Here is a 20660-nt window from a genome sequence, read left to right as displayed (position 1 = left end):
GAGCTTCTGTTTCCGTGCCAGTGTTATATTTAGCCCAACAATGCTCGCAAGTATTTGTGAATGCAACTTCCCCATAAGTTTGTTCCATTTTTCAGAACCAAGCGAGTTGCCAGTGATTCCACAGCGCCTCTGCAAGTCGCCGCTGAGTCGTTTACGCCATTTTGCTTCTATTGCTTCAAAATGCAATGAATCAACTGGCAATTCTGCACACAATTCTAAAGGATTTAACCAATAAATAGATGATGCCACCCCTTATGAAATTAGCTGTTTCTGTTTATTTTCCTTTTATGTTGATTTCAGTGTTTAGCATCTAGCAAAAGATTGTATTAGCATTTTATTTCCATACGTAACGTATTCGGTAAGGGGCATGAAGTGCACTCTTTGGTGTGTTTTTTTTAACCTGTACTCTATTCCCCCCCCCTGTAAAGCCAACTAGTCGCTGTTTTACTCGGAGTATGAATTTTCTATCCTCTGCTTTTCAACCCAAATATTTAGGGTGGAATGAGTGCAGGAATCCATTGGGGCTCAGAAAACATGATGGCAGTGAAAAGCAATGTTCATATAATTCTTTTTTTTTTTGCCATGTTTTCATCACGTCAAGGTCATGCTATATCAAAACAGGGCAAGGAGACCACACATGGGTCAGGCGGCGGTGATGATGAATTGGAGTGAAAATGAATGGAATAGCCAAAATGAAAACAGATGGAAAAGAGTTGTCTGTTTTGGATTAATATGGATTAAGGAAGACGAGTGTGTGTGCGTGAGTGTGAGTCTGAACGCAGGCCTCGTCATTTGGCACTCCTCCTCACTATGTGATGAGCGAAGACTGAAAGTGGAGCGGCGATGAGAAACTAACCCGTAGAGACGCTGCAGGCGGTGAGTGCATTTTTTTTTTCCTTATTTTTAATTGAATGTTTTTATTCATATATGTTATGTCAAAACCTGGTGGACAATTGGATATTTTCTCTCCAACTTTACCCCTAATTAACCCTCTAATTACCAGATGTTTGCTATTTTCCCACCAAGGTTTTCCCATATCATCCAAGACGTTAAATTATTTCTATATTTCTGTTAAACGTAGCATCGTGTATAATTTGTGGCACACCAAACTCAACCCACAGCCCAAATTCGACCTTACTTTTGTACTTTGTGTAATAACACAGAAGGGAACGTATTGATGGTTTAGGAAAAAAAATCTGTAACAATGATTTATAACCACACTGCGTAGCTTTAGATCATTTAAATTCATTTAACATAATGCAAAAATATCTGCAACCATCCATAGACGGGCTGAGAAATAACATCTGTGTGTGGTAAGCCTTTTAAGCAACTGAACACAAAAGGTGGAGCAACACATATAGACAGACAACAAACCTCAGGCATTAATTCCTTATCTTCTGGTAAAAGTGTTTCTTCACACAGGTATGATGGCTTTCCTTCAGCAAATGCGTTCCCCCGAGCTCTCCTTCATCCAGACTGTCGTCTCTCTCTTCCTGGCTGCCATGGCGATCACGTCCTCCAACTGGTGTGTGGGTAAACAGAAGGTACCCAAACCTCTGTGTTCACCCATCAAGCATAGCAAATGCATCCCAGTTCCCGGTGTGTCCAACTCGTCCAGCATCCAGTTCTCCTGGGAGACGGGAGACGACCGCTTCGTCTTCCCCGTCTTTCACACAGGTCTGTTTGTCATGTGCGAGGAGAACATCTACACGGACGCGTGGGGTGAGCGCTCAAAGCACAACACACAAACAGTGAAAGAAGTGAAGTGGCAAGAATAACAGATCAGCTCTATTTACTGAATATTTGAGTGATAAAATCTAATGACATTTTTTTCCTCCCTTTTGTATAGTTGATTGTTTTTGATGTATCTAATTTGCCCGAGGCGTTCAAAATCAAAGCGATAGCTGATATAAATTAAATTATAGTCACAATGTGACCAATCAGATTTCAGATTTGCTTTCTGGCCTTAAACAAAAAAAAAAAACTGTTAAAATTATCAATTCATGCTGTAGACGTTGGATTTACTGTGATTGCCAAGGTGTCAGATGAGGATTCACACAAACAGGAAGTGAAAACAACAAATTGGGTCATACGGGGAACGGAAATCCAAGGTGATAATAGGGATTAATTAGAATTAACAAATTAGAATTTGTGTGTGTGTGTGTGTGTGTGTGTGTGCGCGCTCATCCTAAAAGGGATTATCTCAAGTGTGTGTTTTGCTTGTGGAGATTTAGTCTTTAGCAGTATGGCTCAATCATGGATCAGAAATCCAAAGAGCAAAAGGTCAGTAGTATACGCAAACAAGGGCTGAATATCATCGGAGTACTTATAAGCTGATGTGAAATCATCTGACCTCAGAAGCATATTTTCCAGACTACTTCCAAATTGGATGAATGACTTCACGGCTTTCCGCTGTACTATAAAACTTCCAATTTCTTTTCCAGAGGAGAAATGTCGAGGGTTCTACACTTTGACTCCGGGATCTGAAAAAGGTGACTTGCATCTACATTGTAAATTATTTGCAAATATGTTTTAATGATTTTTTTTTTTTCTTCTTCTCACGTTCCCTCAGTCATGATGTGGCTGTCGTTGTCCTTGGAGCTGATGTACGTGGCTCTGCTGTTCATCAGCTGCATCCTGCTGTTCGTGCAGTTGTGCATCAGGGCCTGTTGCCCGTCCACTCAACGCTGGGGCCAACTGCTTAACGCCTTTGCTGCTGTCTTCACAGTTTTGGGAGGTGCAAAATTGGTTTACTCACACTTTGATATCTGCGATATTCTGTGGAATGTCCTCAGTTTTTTTTCCATGATTCTTCCAGGTTTGCTCGGAATGGTGGGTCACATGATGTTCATGCAGGTGTTTCAGACCACAGTGTCCATGGGTCCAGAAGACTTCAAGCCTCACAGTTACGGCTATTCTTGGGCATTTTAGTAAGTCCTCTACACACGTAAAGATTTTTAAAATATAGATACCGGCCGGCATGGAAAGTCTGACTCACAGATAGTTGCTGTTTTGGAAGCTACGGAAATTTCAACACGAATGGTGGAGCAACACATTGAGACCGTTCATAAAGTTTTCAAAGTTAACACGGTTCCATTTGTGTCTTTTTCAGTGTGGCCTGGTTCGCCTTCACTGTCTGCATGTCAGCTGGCGTGTCCACCCTCAACAACTACACCAAAAATGTCCTGATGGTGGGAGCCCGACTTAACTCCAGCCTCAACCCTTTCAACTTTGTGGGACTCCTGCCCCCGGCACCTTATTTCTCCATACCCAACTCTGGCATGGGCCATGCTTTCCACCAATCCAATGCGCCAATCTCTCATTTGTCCCCCTACTACGATCAACCACCAACCAAGTCACCGCCGCCCGGTAAGCCGTCCCTTTGTGTTCCTCTAACTCACTCTGTGTCCTTTCCTCCTCCGTCTTCTCACCTTGCGTCTCCTTTGCATCGCTCGTCCCTCGCATCTCCATCTCACTTACCTAGATCATCTCCTGCTGGCCATAGACAGGAGAACATAGTTCCCCTTTACACACCTCAGGAATACTATGGCCCTCTTTGAACTCTTATGGTACGGTTCATTCGGCCGGATGTGAACAGTTCTAGAACTCAGGTGGGAATCAAATCAAGTCTGGTTCCAAATTGGATGTTTTTGCTCCATGTTGTTTTGATGAGTACACCAAAGTTTTATTCCTGCTAAAACCTTTTCTGTGATGTCATTTTATTATTATTTTTTTTTTTACCATGCAAAGAAGAATAACCAGGCGGGAAATGGACTTAACAAACCCATTAACCGATTCATAACAGAGAAAGAAAAACATAGCTCTGAAAGCATTTATTATGCACTTGGGTGAAATGGAAGTACTTTTAATGACAGGATATAACCAGCCAAAGCCCAAGGATGGAAAGGATAATGATCTATTAGAACAAAACCCACAAATTACAAGCATTGGTCGGGAATCTCTTTTTATTATCGTAAAAATAATCATCCATGATGAAAAACAACAAAACAGAACAGCATTAGATATACAAAGCATAACAGGAAACATATTTACATTTAATTATGTAAAGGCAGTGTCAATTTCTAAGTCAGCAATATGACATTTAGAAGGTGAAAATTATTCTTACCATAGTAAAATTTATCATTTAAAAAAAAAAAGAAAATCCTAAAGCATTCAATTCAAAAGATCATTTAGAAGGGACTTATATAACTGAAAGATTTGTATCTTTGAACATATTAAACTTAAACTCTTTCTAATATTAAATAATTCCTAAACAAGCACACATCATCGTTTACTGGAAAATATATTGGCATCAAGTCATCCTTAAATCTACCAACATGTCATTTTGGACCGATGCCATCGTCATAGGGCAGCACCAGAATGAATTTTAGTAACACTTATCACAAAGAAAGCTCATATAAAATATATGAATTTAACTTGATAAACTTACAATAAAATAATGGGGGGAAAAAAAAATAATTTTTTTAAAATCCACTTACGTATATCCATATTTAAAATGACGTACATTTTAACTGTTAAATCCTTTTTTTGTTCCAGAAATTGATGCTGGCTCTTACTTTCTTTTTCGCATCATATGCACATTTGTGGAAATAATATTCCACACCAATACAACTTAAATTGGTTGTGCCTCTATTCTCCTGCCATTGTGGAATGTTGCAATCTGCTATTGCTCAGTAACTAAAGATCAGGTTTTTCGCTCAAACAATCAATCCAACCTAACCATTTTGGTTGGATGGGTTTTGTTTCTGGTCTTCTTCTCATGCTGTCTTCTTGCGTAGCACAAAATAAATGATGGTGGAGATAAACGTGAGCGCAAAGGCGATCCATGCTAGGATATAGCTGTGACCGTAAGAACCGATACTCTCGTCCAGATGGAAACGATCTGTGTAGATGGAGGCGGCGATCATGATGCAGAGACCTGAGAAGGAGGCGGAATTATTTGTTTGTTGTTCTCGCACGACAAAGAAAGTACTATCCGAGAACAAACTTACAGGCTAGGCCTTGGAAAACGCCAGAGATGGTGAACCTCTGTCCTTTGTTCAAAGTGAAGAGCTGAGCTACAAAGACGAAGATTCCCAGGATGGAGAATATACAGGCTAGCACTGAGGTAGCTTGCACTGCCTGGAGGTAGTCTGTAGGGGGAGTCAGAAAAAGCAATACCTGTTCAAATGTGCAATAGAATGCTTTGGTCTTGAGAAAAATATGTATGGCTTAAAAATTAAAAATATCTGTCGAATGACAAACGCGTGGCAAATGCTTGACGCGGTTGAATTCGTTTGACTAAATGCAAGGCCAATGAGGTTAAAATATTTGACGCTGCTGATTTGCACACTCGGGCTGAGCCAGGACTTTTAGAATTGGAAAGTAGCGTGTGTGTGCCGAAGAACAGGTTTCCCCTCTAGCTAATGCTGATTTGTGTGTGTGTGTGTGTGTATCTTACCCTGTGGGTAGTGTGAGCCTGTTGGAAGGTCGGTGGCGTTCCATTCTCCATTCACTAATACCCACCGGAACCACACATCAGTGGATACGGTTTCAGTCACCCACCAAGCCTGAGGAAAATTGTAGAAACAATTTGATTGTCTAATATAAAAATAGTTGCACCGTGACCAAGTTCAATTGACTCACTATCAAATCAAGATTTGCTATTGAAATGAATTGAAATGTCTTTAATCCGTTCCAGCTTCCAACTTTTCAGTGTGTGTTTGTTTTTGGTCATGAAGAAAAAGCACTGTGTCAAGTCACAACAACAACCCTGGTGTGACGTGTGCCTTCTAAAGGGCTCGGTCGGCTTTGGGAGTGATGTCAGCGAGTGCTCGGGTGTGGTTTGGGCCTTCGGTAGCCATTGGCTGCTGTCTTCATTGTTTGACTTTTTCTCCTATTTCAGCAAAAATATTATCGTCACCGTCGCTTGTCCTTGGAAATTGCGTGATCAAGTGTTTACTCCTTGTGTTCGGACCTGCTTGGAATCAAAAATCCAAGTGCGGAATGTGTCGGCCAGTGTTGCATTCCGCAAGTCTCTGTGTGGCACGTAGCGCTCGCAACAATGTCACATATTTGTGCGTGAATGACGAGTATGTGCAGGTCGTCTCCCTCGAGTGTCAGCTACAATTTAGAAGCAATAAGAGGAAGACGCCGCCACGCGTGCTTCACTCTCATCATGAGATGTCAACTATAGGAAAGCATCGCCAATCAATCACTCGTCAGGGCTTCTTTTTGCTGTCGTCAAAACATACCAATGCAGTCTGCTATGGTTTGCCATGTCTTTAAGCCTTACGGCTATGATGAAGCTGTGTGTGTGTGTGTGTGTGCGCAGGTACGTAAGAGCGCACTTACATTATCGATGGTTGCCACCAGGAGTAGAATAATGGCAATGATATGCAGGACAAAGATGGCAGCGAGGAGAATCAGCATGATGGCGGTGCTGCGTGAGACAAGGACCGAGAAGCTGGTGAAAAAAAGCAGTAGTGCGACTTTTTCAAATGAATATGTCACCAAACACTTTAAAAGTCAAATATGGCTGCTGAACGTGAGCCAGTAATGTCAACCCGCGAGAAAAGCACACGCCTATCTTCATAAAAACACACGTGACCCGACGACCGAGCGAGGCCCAAGTGCTGGCTCGGGCTCATCTCTTTGGTTTTTCCAACTTCTAATTACTTTTGAGTTATATCCGAAGCGTGAGTGTTTAGATGTGAGGAGTGAATACAACAAACTAAATCTTGACTATACTTGAGGAAACTTTGAGTGGCGGGAAGATGAGTTTGGACTTGCCGGCTGACGCCTGCGAGAAACCTGCCACTCCTTAAAATAACTGTAAAGAATATTCACCCCCCCCCCTCCCCTCTTCGTGTGACTGGGCCTAAACTTATCCTTCCTCTAGTTTGAATTTCTGCAGAGAAATACTCACACCCCTAGCACAAAACCACATCAGAACATTTCAAATCCATTCAAGTCGCCTTGTAGTGTGTATCAAAATTAACGAGGTGGCCCCACCCTGACTGAGTCCTCTGATCAAATATTTAATTAGGGTTTTATTTTCTACATACAAATTCATGACATTTCAATCTATTTTTTACAGACTGGGTGTGAAGTATGGAAGAGTCACATCTGGAATGTGCTGCTTCTTTCCACAGTAAAAAAAAAAAAAAAAAGGAGTGGTCAAGGGTTGGGCCGAGTCTCTTTGCCTCACGCACTCACACACACCGCCAAGAACGCTAATGCAGACGCCGAAACACGTGTTCACGCCCGACTCATCTACATGGATGTTTCCCCACCTTTTATCTGCCTACAGTGAAATGAAAGATTGTGTCGTCAAATATTTGTCTTGTATAATCTCTGCCTGAGGCGATGGGCGTACAAATACATTTTCTGTCAGAGGGTCATATTTTCAATCATTACCGAAATAGGATTTAAAAGAAGTTGGCTACTCAACATGGAAAAGTACACCCAATAAATTTTCTTTTACACTTTCATCAAAAACACATAACTTTAAAACAATTGTCCAAAACCCGACTCCAAAAATAGAAGAGTTAAACAAAACCTCCCAAATTAACATTATTTAAAAGACACCCAAAAAAAAAACCACCATCAACTACTCATAACCAACAATTTAATAAGAATTGTTTATAAATAGAAAATCTTAAATAGAAATCTTCAACTTACTGTTTGATGGCTGTCTGTCTGTCACGAACAGTATTTTCAGACTCAGCCTGGCAAAGTACAAACATGAGACTACCCGTCCGCCTGCTTTAGCCCCGCCTTCTTTTTTAAGTCCACACCCCTCTTTGCCTCCCCTCCTATGACTCAAAAACGAATATACTCTATTTTACTTCGGCTAACCCACCCCAAGTTTCTACTCGTCCACCACACACTCCCACAACTCCCCACCGCCCGCCCAGCTTCTCTCCCCACACACACACACGCGCACACATATACACACATGCACGGGGACTCTTATACAACATACTTTCCTCCTTTTTGGTGTCTCCTGACTTTGTCACTCAGCTGATGGTGATTTTTGTTCTGGGAGGCCAGCAGATGACTCACTGAGGTTTGGTGGGGGAACTCCCTAACAGTGGACATTGATGAATGTACACAGGTTGCCATGGTGACAGACGAGCCCGAATCATAATCACAATACTATACGGGTAAAAGTATCAGTCATTACACAAGTTCTCCACGTTTGCATTTGAACTGGAGGATGACAAAATAGTGGGGGAGTGTCTCCGATTTTTTTTTAATTTACTAAAATCTACTAGTGTTGTGGCCGGTCATTATTTATTTATTTGTATTCATGCAGTGTGCCATTGCTGCAGCTATAAACACAAGCTCTGAGAAAAAATAAAGTTTCCAGTAGCATTTCTTCCCGATCAACACCCTTCTTTTCCTGCTTTTGTTTTAGAGGAAGGAGTTTGAGGAAGAAAGAATGTTGTTGGTTGCAATCGAGAAAGAGGTGGGGGCAAATGAGTGCATGTCACAGCTTGAAAGAGAAAGAAGGAGCGGGGGAAAAAAAAAAACGACAAGGGTGGGGAAAAGACGGACGGGTGGAGTGTCAAGCTAGAGAAGAGAAGGTAATGAGAACAGGAGGAGACGGCTTCGGACTATTAATTAATTATTCTCCCCGCATTGCTCGTTTATATCTTGTGGTTTATGGTTTTAATGTTTCCAGTGAGTCAAAGTCATCCATCCCTCACCCACGTGTAGCAGCAACGCATTCTTTTAGTAAAAGGGAAAATATAACGTCTTGGAAATCATATCATGTTGCTGAATATATGCAGGCTCATCATTGCATGTTTTTTTTTTCTTTTTTTTTTTAAATTTGTCCCTGAGCTCTTTCCAACTGTAGTCATCTTCAAGATGTAAATCATAAGTATGAACGTGGTATTTATTGTGGAATGTCAAATCCTCACAGCAGAACATACCAACCATAAATTGAGAAAGCGTGATAGCAAAGATTATCACAGGTTAGGTAAACAGTACAATAGATACGTTTAGACAAGTTGTTTTAGACACATATAAAGAGGTAAATGTTATGCGGAATAATTATAAGCCAAGTGTTGGCGTATGTAGCGAATGTTAGCATTTCGTCAAGGTTGCAAACGGTTACAAACAGTTTTTCTTCTCAATCTTGTTGACTGTTAAAACGTCTTTATGACCATTTGCGTCCTTGAAGGAATCCTGATGAAAAATATCATTCAGACCTTTGGCAAACCCACGCTAACAGTCGCAGCTCAGTAAGAAACGGGCTTTGTTGAACATCCAGGAAAGTGACCTTACGAGTGACCTGAAGGCAGGTCAGATGAGTGCAACATTCATTCTAGTGAATGAGGATAGAATCCTCGTGTGACGTAGGGGGAGGCGGAATTCTTGCAAGGGCCATCAGCGGAATCAGCTGCAGGTCACGTGAGGGAGGAATTCCAGAAAATTGAGGAGCAGGGAACTGAACTAAACTGTGAGTCCTTACGGAATAAATAATAATAATTATAAATAAATATATATATATAGGTATATATATATATAATATATATATATATTTTTTTTTTAAATAATAATAATAATTAAACAAAAATTACTTAGTGGTGCCCGGGCCTTCACCGCTACCTGCTAATCAATACTGCACAAAAACAATCCTCAGCAAAAATCCTAATATTTGCTGCGGGGCTACAATCATTAATAGTGTTACCAAAATATAATCCCTTGCTTGATAAAAGTCTACACCTGTGCATACTGTATTGTGAAGGTGTTATCAATTACACACACATACCTTACAATCTCGTGGTAGTATGCAAACACAAGAGCCGAAATGACTTCTAAGGTTTATTTCTGACTTCTCAAATGGCAATGCTTATTCTCTCATCGTACCCCCAGCATAGATACACACTGTATCTTTTCATTCATCTTATCTTGAAAACGTTCATCAATTCCATCTGGGCTTTGCTGACATCACAACCGTGAGACTAAATAAACGACATGGTGAGAAATCTGTGATTAGAATTGCCTTGTGAGATGCAAGCGAATATTATGAGGAGTTGAGTGTTAAGAAGAGTGTGACAAGTGCGAGACACGATAGAGAGGAGAGAATGCGGTCCGACCCGATTGAGTCCTGGGTGTGTCGACCCCACCTTTAGGCGAGGTTTGCTCAGTACTATTCGTAAAGCGTAATAAAACACACCCTGAATCAAACCGGCGGATGTGCTCATTATTTTAGCCACTTGGATGATCCAAGAAGTGGTCTACTACCAATGCCTACTTGTCTAAGGCGGGGTGGGGCAGAGACTTGGTCCACAAGACTTTTTTTTTGTTTTTTTTTTTTTGGGAAACCAAGCACAAGTCAACTAATCACATGCCTGTGTAGCTATTAAGTCTACCAATGGAGTAGCTTGCTCAACAAACAGCTCTTTGTCATATTGCAACGCCAATGAATACCGGAAAAACCAGACTCATAAAACAGAGTTTCAACAGTGTGATATTGTGTGCGAGTGTGCGATACCAAAACGCTGTGTGCACATGAAGAAGAAGGAAAAGATGAATCCATGAAACCCTCACTCAGGCATGCTTGGATGAGGGTGGTTCTTTTACAAAGTAAGTTCCTGTTTGTGGGAACTTCTCAGAAGTGAACGCAGGGCACAATCTACTATTCAGCGCACAGAATTGAGCTATGCAACTCTGACATTTTTATATTTCCCCAGAATGAGTTACATCCCCTGTCACAATAAGAATTCCAGTAGCTTGGAACAACAAAATAAGAGCCAGAATGCTTCTCTTTTAGCATGTTGTGAGATTTTCATTTCATTGCTATTCAAGGTCGGGTAGAACATGACGAATGTTTGTCGGATGATAATTCCTTGATGATGTTTGTGAAAGGAGGGAGCCTTTCAAAATGTCTGTGAGAAGTCAAGCAGTGTGCACATGCCAGACGAGCACAGCCAATGAGACTGCAGCGTTACACAATAGTAAAACTCCTCGCCTGTGGTTCTTTCTTCAATCCACTCATTCCTTTGCTGTTTTGCACGTCACACCCTGCCAAAGCACAGATGAGTACTCAGTGTCTAGTGGTGGTTGAGAATATTTTAAACTTTGAGGTGGGAGGTTATGAATTAGAAGGGAGGGCGAGTTTAGACTTACCTCAAAGGTTCAGTTTGGACCATGGCGGCATTCGCCGCCTTGCTTCCGGTGTGGGCGAGCTCGTTTTTTTTGATGATCATTTGCTACTGCTCCCGAGTGACACATATGCACGATCGCAAAATCTCAAACCCACATACGGAATACACATCTGGCTCGTGACACATCAACGGAGACAAACAAAGGCAAACACTTACTCATTCACTAAGGGAGTGACGCAAAAATCTTTTTTTTCTTTTTACTAAAGTATGTTTTAGAAGATTGGTCATTGCTTTAATTTCTCTGCGCCCACGCCTTGGTTATTTATGTTGGCGTTCGGGGCTTTGTGAAAATTTACTATTGTAGGAAAACTTGAGATCACACTAGTCGAATTAGCAGCGCTACATTTGGTTAGCACGCGTGCCATGCAGTCAAAGGTTCAGCGTTCAAAATTCACTCAGTGCTTTATATGCAGCTAATTTGAACTCAAATCTGAGGAAAACCACAATAAGCACAAGTAATAAACCCCCTCGATTTTCTCGCAGCCACAAAACCTTTAATCACTCTTCAGCAAAATGACAAAACATTTTCAAAACACTCCAGGCGGCATGGATGTTTGTATGAATGGCAAACAAAGATTTCCCAGTGCAAAGCTAAAATAAATAAATGATTGAAAGATAGAAGCTATACAAAGTGATGGAAAGCTTCAATGGAAAAGCAATGAAAATCAAATTAAAACATGAAGCAAAGCAAATGAAGCCTTGCTCTAATTGTTTCCATCTCTCCTGTTGGCTGCTTGACTTTGAACTAAATCAAATGAAAAAATTGGGGAAACTATTCAAAACAACAGACTAATTGTGGAGCTGACATGAGGCCCTTGTGTTTTTCTACATCACGGCCTTCGCTAGGGCAAATGTGAGGCGTCCAAGCCACTGTTTACACTCTGTTCTTAAAAAAAAAATACACATTTGCCCAGGCTGACCCGTTTCCATGGTTACCGGCCAGTGGTTTTTCATCCAAGCTTCACGATACCTCACCCCCACTGCTGTGTTTTTTTCTGTGTCGGCATAACATTCAACTCCAGTTTCTCCTCACGTGATTTGAGTCCTTTTCGGGAACATATCTGCTCCGCCTGTTTCCGGCTGAGAGCCACCCCTGTGTTTAGGCTGTGCCCACAAAGTCTCTCTCTCTCTCTCTCTCTCTTGCTCTCTCTGTTTTTCTTGCTCTCTCGCCTCCCCTTCAATGAAATGCAGACATGCACGCTGTATTCTCACTTCAGTTCAAATGAAAACAACTCCAAGCCGTAGCTAGGCAACTCTAAAATGTGAGTCATCCAACTGCCGCACCCGTAGTCGACTGATCAACCTCCCCCCCCCCCCCCTTCCTGCAACAAACACACACACACACACAACCTTCAGATCTCGTTTCAGTCAAAAAATACGGTTGTAACTTGTCGCTGTCACTCCCAACAAACTGGCATAATAACACACTGGAGCCATCTTGATTTCATAATGACAACTGCATGATTGGTTGTGTTGAATTGTCAGATAGTGGAAGATAGTGATCTTATCAAGTTCAATTTACAATTTCCACCTCATGGTCAATGGGATTTTAATCCCTAGTGTGTCATAGCAACTACATTCTCAACAACACTGCTAAATGGATATATAAAATGCAGCAGGGCGTCCTCTAGTGGACAGAAGGGAGCATTACCTCATAAAAAATGTGCCCTACTCAGGGATAACACAAAGTTTGTTTACTAGGAGCTACTGGGAATTTAAGGGGCGCAAATTGAAAATTCGACTATCAGAATAGATTTTTATTTGTCATTTTCAGTATGTTACTGATGAGTTGACTGAAATGTGGAGCACAAATCTGTCACCAAAAACAAATTCAACAATAGAAGTTTAAAAAAGAAATCTGCAAATTTTCTTGATAATAGTAGATGAAAATATAAAATTTAGGAATAAAATGAGAGGATGGTCAATTGAGGGCCAATTAGCAAACAGGTGTGCCGCCAAGAAATCATAAAAGCCGCTCCCTTAAGTCACATGATCCCCAGTATTTTGCCACGTAGACACAAAAACTAAACCTGGCAATGCATTTGAAACCCAAACTATATTCTCCCATCGCTGCCCTCTTTATTTCCACCATCTTAACCTTAGGTCTACCCCATGCATTTTGCAAACCTACCTCTTATTACTCTCACCCCAATTTAAATCTGACACCTCCAATCGACGAGGATAACGGCGTGACGACAAAAAGCCTCAAAAATAATTTCAGTCAAGAAGACGCTCGGCGGCAATTACCTTCGGGAAGGCAAGTAGAATTTGCTACATCTACAGCAGTAGCGGACAACGCTAACAAAAATGGCCCAACAAGGAGTCGAAATTCTTCTGAAACGGGAAGGGAGGAGATTGGTGTTCCTGACGACTGCACCTCGGGTCAAATCCAGCACGTGGTCTATGGGAAGTTCTTCATCCCCGGTCAACTTAAAGCAAACATTCCTCGACATCATGTGGACCGTCAGTCTCATTCAGATGTTACAGGTATGAAATAGTTTTTCTTAAAAAAAAAAAAAAAATCCGGCTAACAAGCGCTTGACTCACAGCGTGATATTTTTCTATTTACTATGTGACAAGGAAAGAGTAAAGTGAAGATGCCAGGTCAGCGGCTAAGTGGCTCCGAGGTGATCTGGCGGAAGCTTCAGCCTGAGGTGGATTGTGGAGACGGCGCCATGACTTTAACTGTCAGGAGGAGACGAGCGTTCCATCTCCTGCTTGACCGAGGTGCGCCCACTGTATACACAAACTTGTATATTCTGCTGATTTTTTTTTTTTTTTTTCTATCAGGGAATGAATCATCTCTTAGCCTCTCCCATCTGCCACCTCAATGTGGCTACTCTGTGGAGACCACGTGGACAGAGCTCAGCTTGATAGTGCAATACAATGCCTGTCATGTCACACAGCAGGTCATATATTTTTTTTTAGATCTGTTTTTTTTTTAATCCATCTTCAATGCCCTGACAAAAATAATATGCATTGACTAGGGGGGCAGTTATATGTTGCCTCTGCAATGGAGGGGGACTCCGGTCAAGATGTCATGTCCTCTCTCTGCCGGCAAGCCTCCCAACATGAGCCCTTCATCGGTCTGTTGTTCCCCTCGTGGGATGAATGTCAATCTTCCCGCCGCACAAGATGTAAAGGTCAACGGTAAGTCAGTAAGCAACGTAAATGTAATATTTGACTTGTCTATACATTTCTCGGTTTAATCGTTCTGCAGTTCGTGGAGAATGGACTCCGGTGTTATTGCTGGCTCAGCAGTGTGGTTACACTTTGGACAGACGAGATACAGAAATATTAATAGCTGCTCCGTTCATAACATGCGGTATCACGGTAGAGGTGATCCTATATTTTTCTGTTTTCATAATTCTACAATGATAAAACATTAAAGTCTGATATTTGATAGTCATCTAAATTCTTTTTTTTTTTTATCTTCAGGATGGGAAACACACACTTCATCTTCAGATTGACGAGGGTACATTTATTTTGACCTGCCCTATCTTTCCTGAAGAGACTGGAAAGTCTCTCGGATGGCCTCCACCTTTTTACCTGGCACCTCCTTACTACCCTCACCCAACTTATCGGCGCAGGATTCCCGGCGCTACCCCCCCAGCGACATCTCCTGCTGTCAAATCGTCACCTCCTGAACCCATCACTACTCCAACCTCATCTGGATCAACAAATGCTGAAATTTCTCATTTGCAAGGAGTGTCCGAACAGCCCGTTACTGCTGGCTCCCCGGTTCAAGATGCCACTTCCCAACCTCCAAGCAACCATCACCCCGAAATCCCTCAATCTAACCCCACTAAAGATTCTGATCCGAGCCTGTCGCAAAAATACTCCAACATATTTGCAGAGTTTTTCCGCCAAAATCAACAATCTGAAGCTGAGGCGGCATCATCTCAATCCCTACAATATAATCCATATTACTATTATTCCCCTTTTCCATATATTCCAGCCCATGCCTCGGATCCCTCTTTTGGGGAGCCAGATAAAAATGGGAAATTTGATGACCTTCTAGAATCAGACGGTCCTCCTATGGCTTCTTATTTTGAGGAATCTTCCTTTCCTATATTCCCTTCCAACCCTTATGACTACTATCAAACATATCCTGTGGCTCCGCCCCCTAACAAACCTGTTGACCCACTTTCTCAGCACCCATCTCAACGTTCTGAATTCCAACAAACAGAGATGGATGATGTTCAAGAGGTCAATGCTCATCCTAACCATCTCGTTTTTTTGGGTCAGTTAGTACATCCATATGAAGTTTTGGAGCGTGGTGACTATGAAGAGGACAAGCTTGATGAAATAATCGGTAAGACAGTATTTCCTGTGGCTGTGTCTTGTCGAGAGAGAAATGAACCCGTGTCCAGCATATTTTGGTAAACTGTAGAAGTTTCGCCAGATCTCCACTAGATGGCGAAATATTCTTGACTCTTCAAGTGCCTTAAATGTGAATTTGTACTAGCTGTTTCCTCTGCTATTTGTATTTATTGTCTGACTTTAATTAAATGTGTCTTTATAGACTCTGGATTAGGACCTCAATTTTTCCTTTTGAAACCTAACTCTTTGGAGCTCCCAACCTCAATGTGTCCTGCTCACTGCGGATGATGATGACCTCTGACCCTGACATTTACATGGTGGTCCCGGACGACTGATGCAAGAAACCACGTAAGGCCGACATTAAGACATTTAACGTTTCATAGTACACTCAAATATGTATCTTTCTTCTTACAGCAATAAAGATGCAAAAGGTATTCCCCATTGTATTACAAACTGTTTATTTTTTTTAAGATAAACATGGTCTCTTCAATATAGTGCAAAACAAAAGCACTCCTCTAAGGCATTGAACAGCAGGGAGTCTTTTGGGTTCCCAAAAGAAGAAAATGTAACAGAAATGTCACTAGCAGGGTCTGTAAAATTTGACCTTCAACAAAATCCAACAATTTTAGTTTGTACCTAAAAATAATTGCAGGTTATACAAATAAAATAACTTTACTAACTACTATAAAAGACTTAGCAAATTTGACAGAAAAATGTTCAGTGTGACACAATTATTAAAGTTACATACTTGTATATAAACTAAAATTTCAACAAAATTATTAAGTTGTCTTATTACAGTAAGTTTCTTTTCAAATTAAATTTGACATTTTCCATACAGTGTTTAAATGGTTAACCATAGTTTCAACTGTTAGCTTCCCTGTGTTACCCGAAATGTAAATCCCATATGAACTCGACAAATGATTATTCAAAGCGAGCACTTGCATATAATAATATTGAATCCCATATAAGAGCACACGTGGCGTTGACATTTTGAAATTTGCTTAATGAACAGCAGAGTAGCGGACAGCGTAGCCCAGCAGGTTTCTCTTGATCTGTTTCAAGAGGATAATGGAGCACACCAGAGTAATGATCTATAATATGGACACAGAAAGTAGAGGGGAAATTAAAGCCAAAGGGGAAGAAGCAGTCATGGTGAGAGCCAAAAAGTCTTAGTGTGTGATGACGTTTTGAATTGTGGAATTAGGTTTGAAAAAGAAATGAATGGGAGTAGACTAAGTCTGGACCACAGTAGTGTTGGCCAATGTGAGAGGAGGGAAAACGATTGGGTCTTGGTCAGAGGCAAATTGGGACAAGTTAGGCAGGGATGGAGACGCGTTGGTCAAGACGATGTACTGAGGAGATGGAGAGCTCGACTCATTCAGCTTGGCTTTGAGGATGATGCTGCATATCAGAGCAATGAACTTTGGAAGGGCGATGGAGGGGCGTGAAATTGTGATTGAAAGAAAAGAAGGGGGGACAGAATTAGAACTTTCAACGTGACTGAGATCCATCATGAATTCTCTTCTAGGTTTGTCCCAGTTTTCAAAAGGGGATTTGTTTTCATAACATTAACCTACATGATCTATTGAAATCGTAACGTTCATTGAGTATCTTATTTATTTCATCAAGGTTTTATTGAATAAAATCTAATTTGGCATTAAGGGGCCGGGGACCAACTTTTCCTACTCTCAATCCTGGGTTAATTTATAAAACCCACACTTTAATTTGATTTATTATTTTTTTTGCTTACCAAAAGGGCTCCTGTTCCAATGAAGATAGCCATCACCATTGGAGCACTACTGGTGAAGAAATCGGTGATAACCCCAGGACATGTCTGGAAAGCAAACAGCAGAAACTAAAGATCTAGACAAAAAGAATTTGGCCTAACATGATCTCTGAAGTGGGCAACTTACAGACATGGCGATGTGCTCGAAGAACCCTTGAGGCCGAGGGCAAGTCTCTTTTACCAGCTCCAACATGGTGATGCCTGTCACACCGCAGCAATGGAGCTACATGATGGCGGAGGAAGAAATTAAAGCTGATTATCATCACTGACCGGTAAAAAAAAAAAAAAATTAACTATTTTCTCGGATCTTTGACGTGTATAGTCGTCACTGGCAGTGAATGAGTTCTTTGTGACAGCTGTACTTTTTTCAAATTGGGGAACTTGTGAAGTCAAGCTACAAAAGTGTGTTACGACTAATTCAGAATAACAAACCGTACAGAAAATAAGCGGAGGATTTGTTCTCACCATCTCATGAACGAAGAGTAATGTGACACCGAGGCCGGCGTCTCCAGTGGCTGCAAACAGAGTGTAGATGCTAGTGTAGAACTCCGCAACCCTCATCCCAACCTTCAAATCACAAGGGAAATGTTTGCTTTTTCAAAGTTTGACCGTAATACCCAATTTCTATTGACGTCTTAGTTTGCTGGTTACCTCTTGCCTCTGGGCGTAAGCAACCACTCCGACACAAACCAATGCAATCGCCAGGATGGACAAGAGAACAGAGGACTGAAAGAGAAAGTGGACACTGGATTGTCTGGCTTACACATTATTTTAACAATCTCATTTTTGTAGTTGGAGTTCAGTGGCATAGAATAGCATCGCGTGAGACGAGGGCAGGAACCATCAAACAATCTGAGTGCCAGGCGGAGGACGTTCCCCCTGTTGCTCAGATTACAGTTTTGTTCTTTGCAGATAAAAGACAAACAGGGATCAAGGTAACTTGTTCTAACTTGTGGCGCTGGGGCTTTTCTTCCATATCCTCTCGAGATGTCACTTGAGTGAGTTTCGTCATACGCATAGGGAAATCATTTTCAGAAGGTTAAAGCCCCTCAAAAATGACCATCATGACTGTTTTAAGGCACACAAATGAATTTGTGGGCCGAGAGGATCTGGTTTCCAAAACAAGGCGGTGTTTCCGACTTGACCATATTAGGTTTCTTTTTAGGAATCTCACCAATTGGAGAGCACATCTATTCTCACTGCAGGCCCCGTAGTCTCCAATCGTCACCAAGAGCAGCATGACTGTGCCAAGCACGATCAGTATTATCACACCTTGAAAAAAAAAAAGTGTTAATAAACTGAATTCCATTTAATCTAATCAAAACAAGTCGTTTCATTTTAAAACGTCCTTGAGTCGGGACAGGTCTCTAAATATTTGATCGGAGAGCCTGGCACCCCTAAAAAGGAGAAAGGACAAAACCCAAACTCACCACAAACAAATGTGCTGGAGCCATCTATATCGAATATTGGCCTGGTGTTGTTACTGAACCTCAGCCACAGGCCCAGGCCCAACAAGACAAAGCCCAAGAGCTGCAAAGCAAAAGCAGCATGCTTTCATCCAGTGTCTTTGATACATATATCTGCATTTACTTTGACTACTTTGTTTGTTTATTTATTATTTATCACTCATTATTTATCATTTATAGTGTCTTGACATGTGAAGAGATTGACAATAAAGCTGACTTTGACTTTTTGACTTTAAATTTGTGCGAGTACCTTTGTCTCCTGTTTAACACAAATTGAGGAACATGCACTTGTTAACTTTTTTGCATGCTATTATGTCTCTTAGTGGGATTGGGGGGGGGGGGGGGGGGCTTGAGTTGCTTTTTTAGAGAAACGAAACTAAGCAGTGGCGCCGACTCAGTTGATCAGCCTTTGGAAACTTTCTTTTACACTCCCATTTTTCCCAGGCCAGATTACTTATCCAGCGATGAATCATCATGTTCATAGTCCAAACTTACCGCAAAAATCACGTTGAAGAAAATGAGGATATATTTGCAAACAAGGCCGCATCCGTCCAAAGCCATGCTTAATTCACAATGTGGAAAGTCTGTAGAGTAAGCCACAGTTATTGGCATTTTTTAAAACATGAACGCATGCTTACAACGCGTGGGAAAAAAAACACATGGCAATGTTAAAAACACGTATACGCACCAGCTAGGCAAACTTTCGATATTTATCGCGCATCGTCTGATAATTATAATATCATTCGTGCGTCTTTCACGTACCTGTGTAAGTAGGATGGCGTACAACTGCAACGCTCGTCTCGGAATTAAAACTCGACAGACGAACGATGAAAAGAAAATCCTCCTTTAAGACTGTGATCAATGATGTGATTGGCTGAGCGACTGTGACTGACGCACAGCATAACCAATAGATTGAGCGGTGGAGGTGCAAGGGGAGGAGCCAACGGCAGAAACGAAACCGATGGTTCGGTTTCTTTTTGGGAAAGAGATGTTGGAACTGCTGCCAATTGTACGCAGTTTTCTGGAACGACTTGGTTGTCACCCAGAATGGTTAATTCTGTTCCTTTTAATAAGGAAGATATTGTCTTTGGATTCATTGAAAAACTGTACTGTATGTGAACTGATGTTAAAACAAACCATAAAAATATTGTTAATACTTCATCCACAACTCCAAATGGAGAAACCCAAACCCTGTTTCTCTCACCCATATTAAATTTCTGCCTTAAAAATGTCTACATTTCATTTCTGCATCAAATGAATGCAGGTCAACACATTTTCATTCCTTGACACCCAAAACTGAAAAACTGCATCTTAAAATCCACCAGGGGGCGCACAAAGATAACAAACGTGTACGCATGGCCTTTATTTTGAGTGCGTCTTGGATTATGTGAAAATGTTCTCGCGTGGTCATTTTTTAATATAATTTAGGTTTTTTTTGTCAAAATCATTATGATTCATTTAATCAGGAACATACCTCGTCTGCAAATATAGAAACACTCGAACTTTACTGTCTTTACAATACATAATTGAATTATTTTGTTTATATTATATTATTCTATGTTTATTATGTTTACTGTTTTTCATACAAATATATGTTCCGTAATTATCACTGACAAAACTGTCATCGTGAAGTAATGAGTGCGTATTCCTGAGTGACAGTTTAATCATTTTTAATATTCGTGCGTAAACATTACACAATAATCCAAGCTACTGAACTAAAACGTATGTCCTATTGTTTTGTTATTGCTTTATCCATTTCCCCTATTTATAATATCTCGATGAGGTAGAAGCACCGAATAAAAGAGCAATATTCCATCTATCCATGCGTTTTCCTAACCGCTTTTCCTCACGGGGGTCGAACCCAAATCATCAAATGATCCCCCGTTTTGAAAATAAAATGAT

General features: G+C 41.1%; 4 protein-coding genes across 6 annotated transcripts; 2 read left to right on the top strand and 2 right to left on the bottom strand.

The window, feature by feature from the left end:
* Nucleotides 1-39: 39 nt before the first annotated feature.
* LOC133170360 (germ cell-specific gene 1-like protein) lies at nucleotides 40-4209 on the top strand. Its single transcript, XM_061303218.1, has 6 exons — nucleotides 40-876; nucleotides 1423-1722; nucleotides 2445-2492; nucleotides 2573-2737; nucleotides 2819-2930; nucleotides 3113-4209. Exons 2-6 carry the CDS (start codon nucleotides 1425-1427, stop codon nucleotides 3558-3560), a joined length of 1071 nt encoding a protein of 356 aa, XP_061159202.1. The 5' UTR covers nucleotides 40-876; nucleotides 1423-1424; the 3' UTR covers nucleotides 3561-4209.
* On the bottom strand, nucleotides 3948-7827 carry LOC133170359 (epithelial membrane protein 2-like). 2 transcript variants are annotated; one of them, XM_061303216.1, is made up of 5 exons: nucleotides 7684-7827; nucleotides 6355-6466; nucleotides 5462-5570; nucleotides 5013-5153; nucleotides 3948-4939 (listed from the first exon to the last, which is right to left on the bottom strand). In XM_061303216.1, the coding sequence occupies exons 1-5, from the start codon at nucleotides 7746-7748 to the stop codon at nucleotides 4779-4781; spliced, it is 588 nt and encodes a 195-aa protein (XP_061159200.1). In that variant the 5' UTR covers nucleotides 7749-7827; the 3' UTR covers nucleotides 3948-4778. The 2 variants fall into 2 exon arrangements, with proteins under 2 accessions (XP_061159200.1, XP_061159201.1); XM_061303217.1 differs by having other exon boundaries at nucleotides 6355-6442; nucleotides 7684-7764.
* A 1731-nt stretch (nucleotides 7828-9558) lies between these two features.
* LOC133170356 (uncharacterized) lies at nucleotides 9559-16706 on the top strand. Its single transcript, XM_061303202.1, has 8 exons — nucleotides 9559-13670; nucleotides 13764-13910; nucleotides 13974-14092; nucleotides 14171-14333; nucleotides 14404-14522; nucleotides 14622-15498; nucleotides 15709-15854; nucleotides 15921-16706. The coding sequence occupies exons 1-7, from the start codon at nucleotides 13220-13222 to the stop codon at nucleotides 15792-15794; spliced, it is 1962 nt and encodes a 653-aa protein (XP_061159186.1). The 5' UTR covers nucleotides 9559-13219; the 3' UTR covers nucleotides 15795-15854; nucleotides 15921-16706.
* zgc:65811 (uncharacterized protein LOC393524 homolog) lies at nucleotides 15948-19672 on the bottom strand. Of its 2 annotated transcripts, none has more exons than XM_061303213.1 (9): nucleotides 19521-19672; nucleotides 19254-19342; nucleotides 18723-18822; nucleotides 18467-18564; nucleotides 17944-18018; nucleotides 17758-17859; nucleotides 17420-17515; nucleotides 17257-17340; nucleotides 15948-16927 (listed from the first exon to the last, which is right to left on the bottom strand). In XM_061303213.1, exons 2-9 carry the CDS (start codon nucleotides 19317-19319, stop codon nucleotides 16739-16741), a joined length of 810 nt encoding a protein of 269 aa, XP_061159197.1. In that variant the 5' UTR covers nucleotides 19320-19342; nucleotides 19521-19672; the 3' UTR covers nucleotides 15948-16738. The 2 variants fall into 2 exon arrangements, with proteins under 2 accessions (XP_061159197.1, XP_061159199.1); XM_061303215.1 differs by having other exon boundaries at nucleotides 15948-16597.
* Nucleotides 19673-20660: the final 988 nt, after the last annotated feature.

Source organism: Syngnathus typhle, linkage group LG17, assembly GCF_033458585.1.
Source record: "Syngnathus typhle isolate RoL2023-S1 ecotype Sweden linkage group LG17, RoL_Styp_1.0, whole genome shotgun sequence".
NCBI classification, from domain to species: domain Eukaryota; kingdom Metazoa; phylum Chordata; class Actinopteri; order Syngnathiformes; family Syngnathidae; genus Syngnathus; species Syngnathus typhle.
Note: the sequence above shows the minus strand (reverse complement) of the source record. Positions and strands in the feature narration are given on the sequence as shown.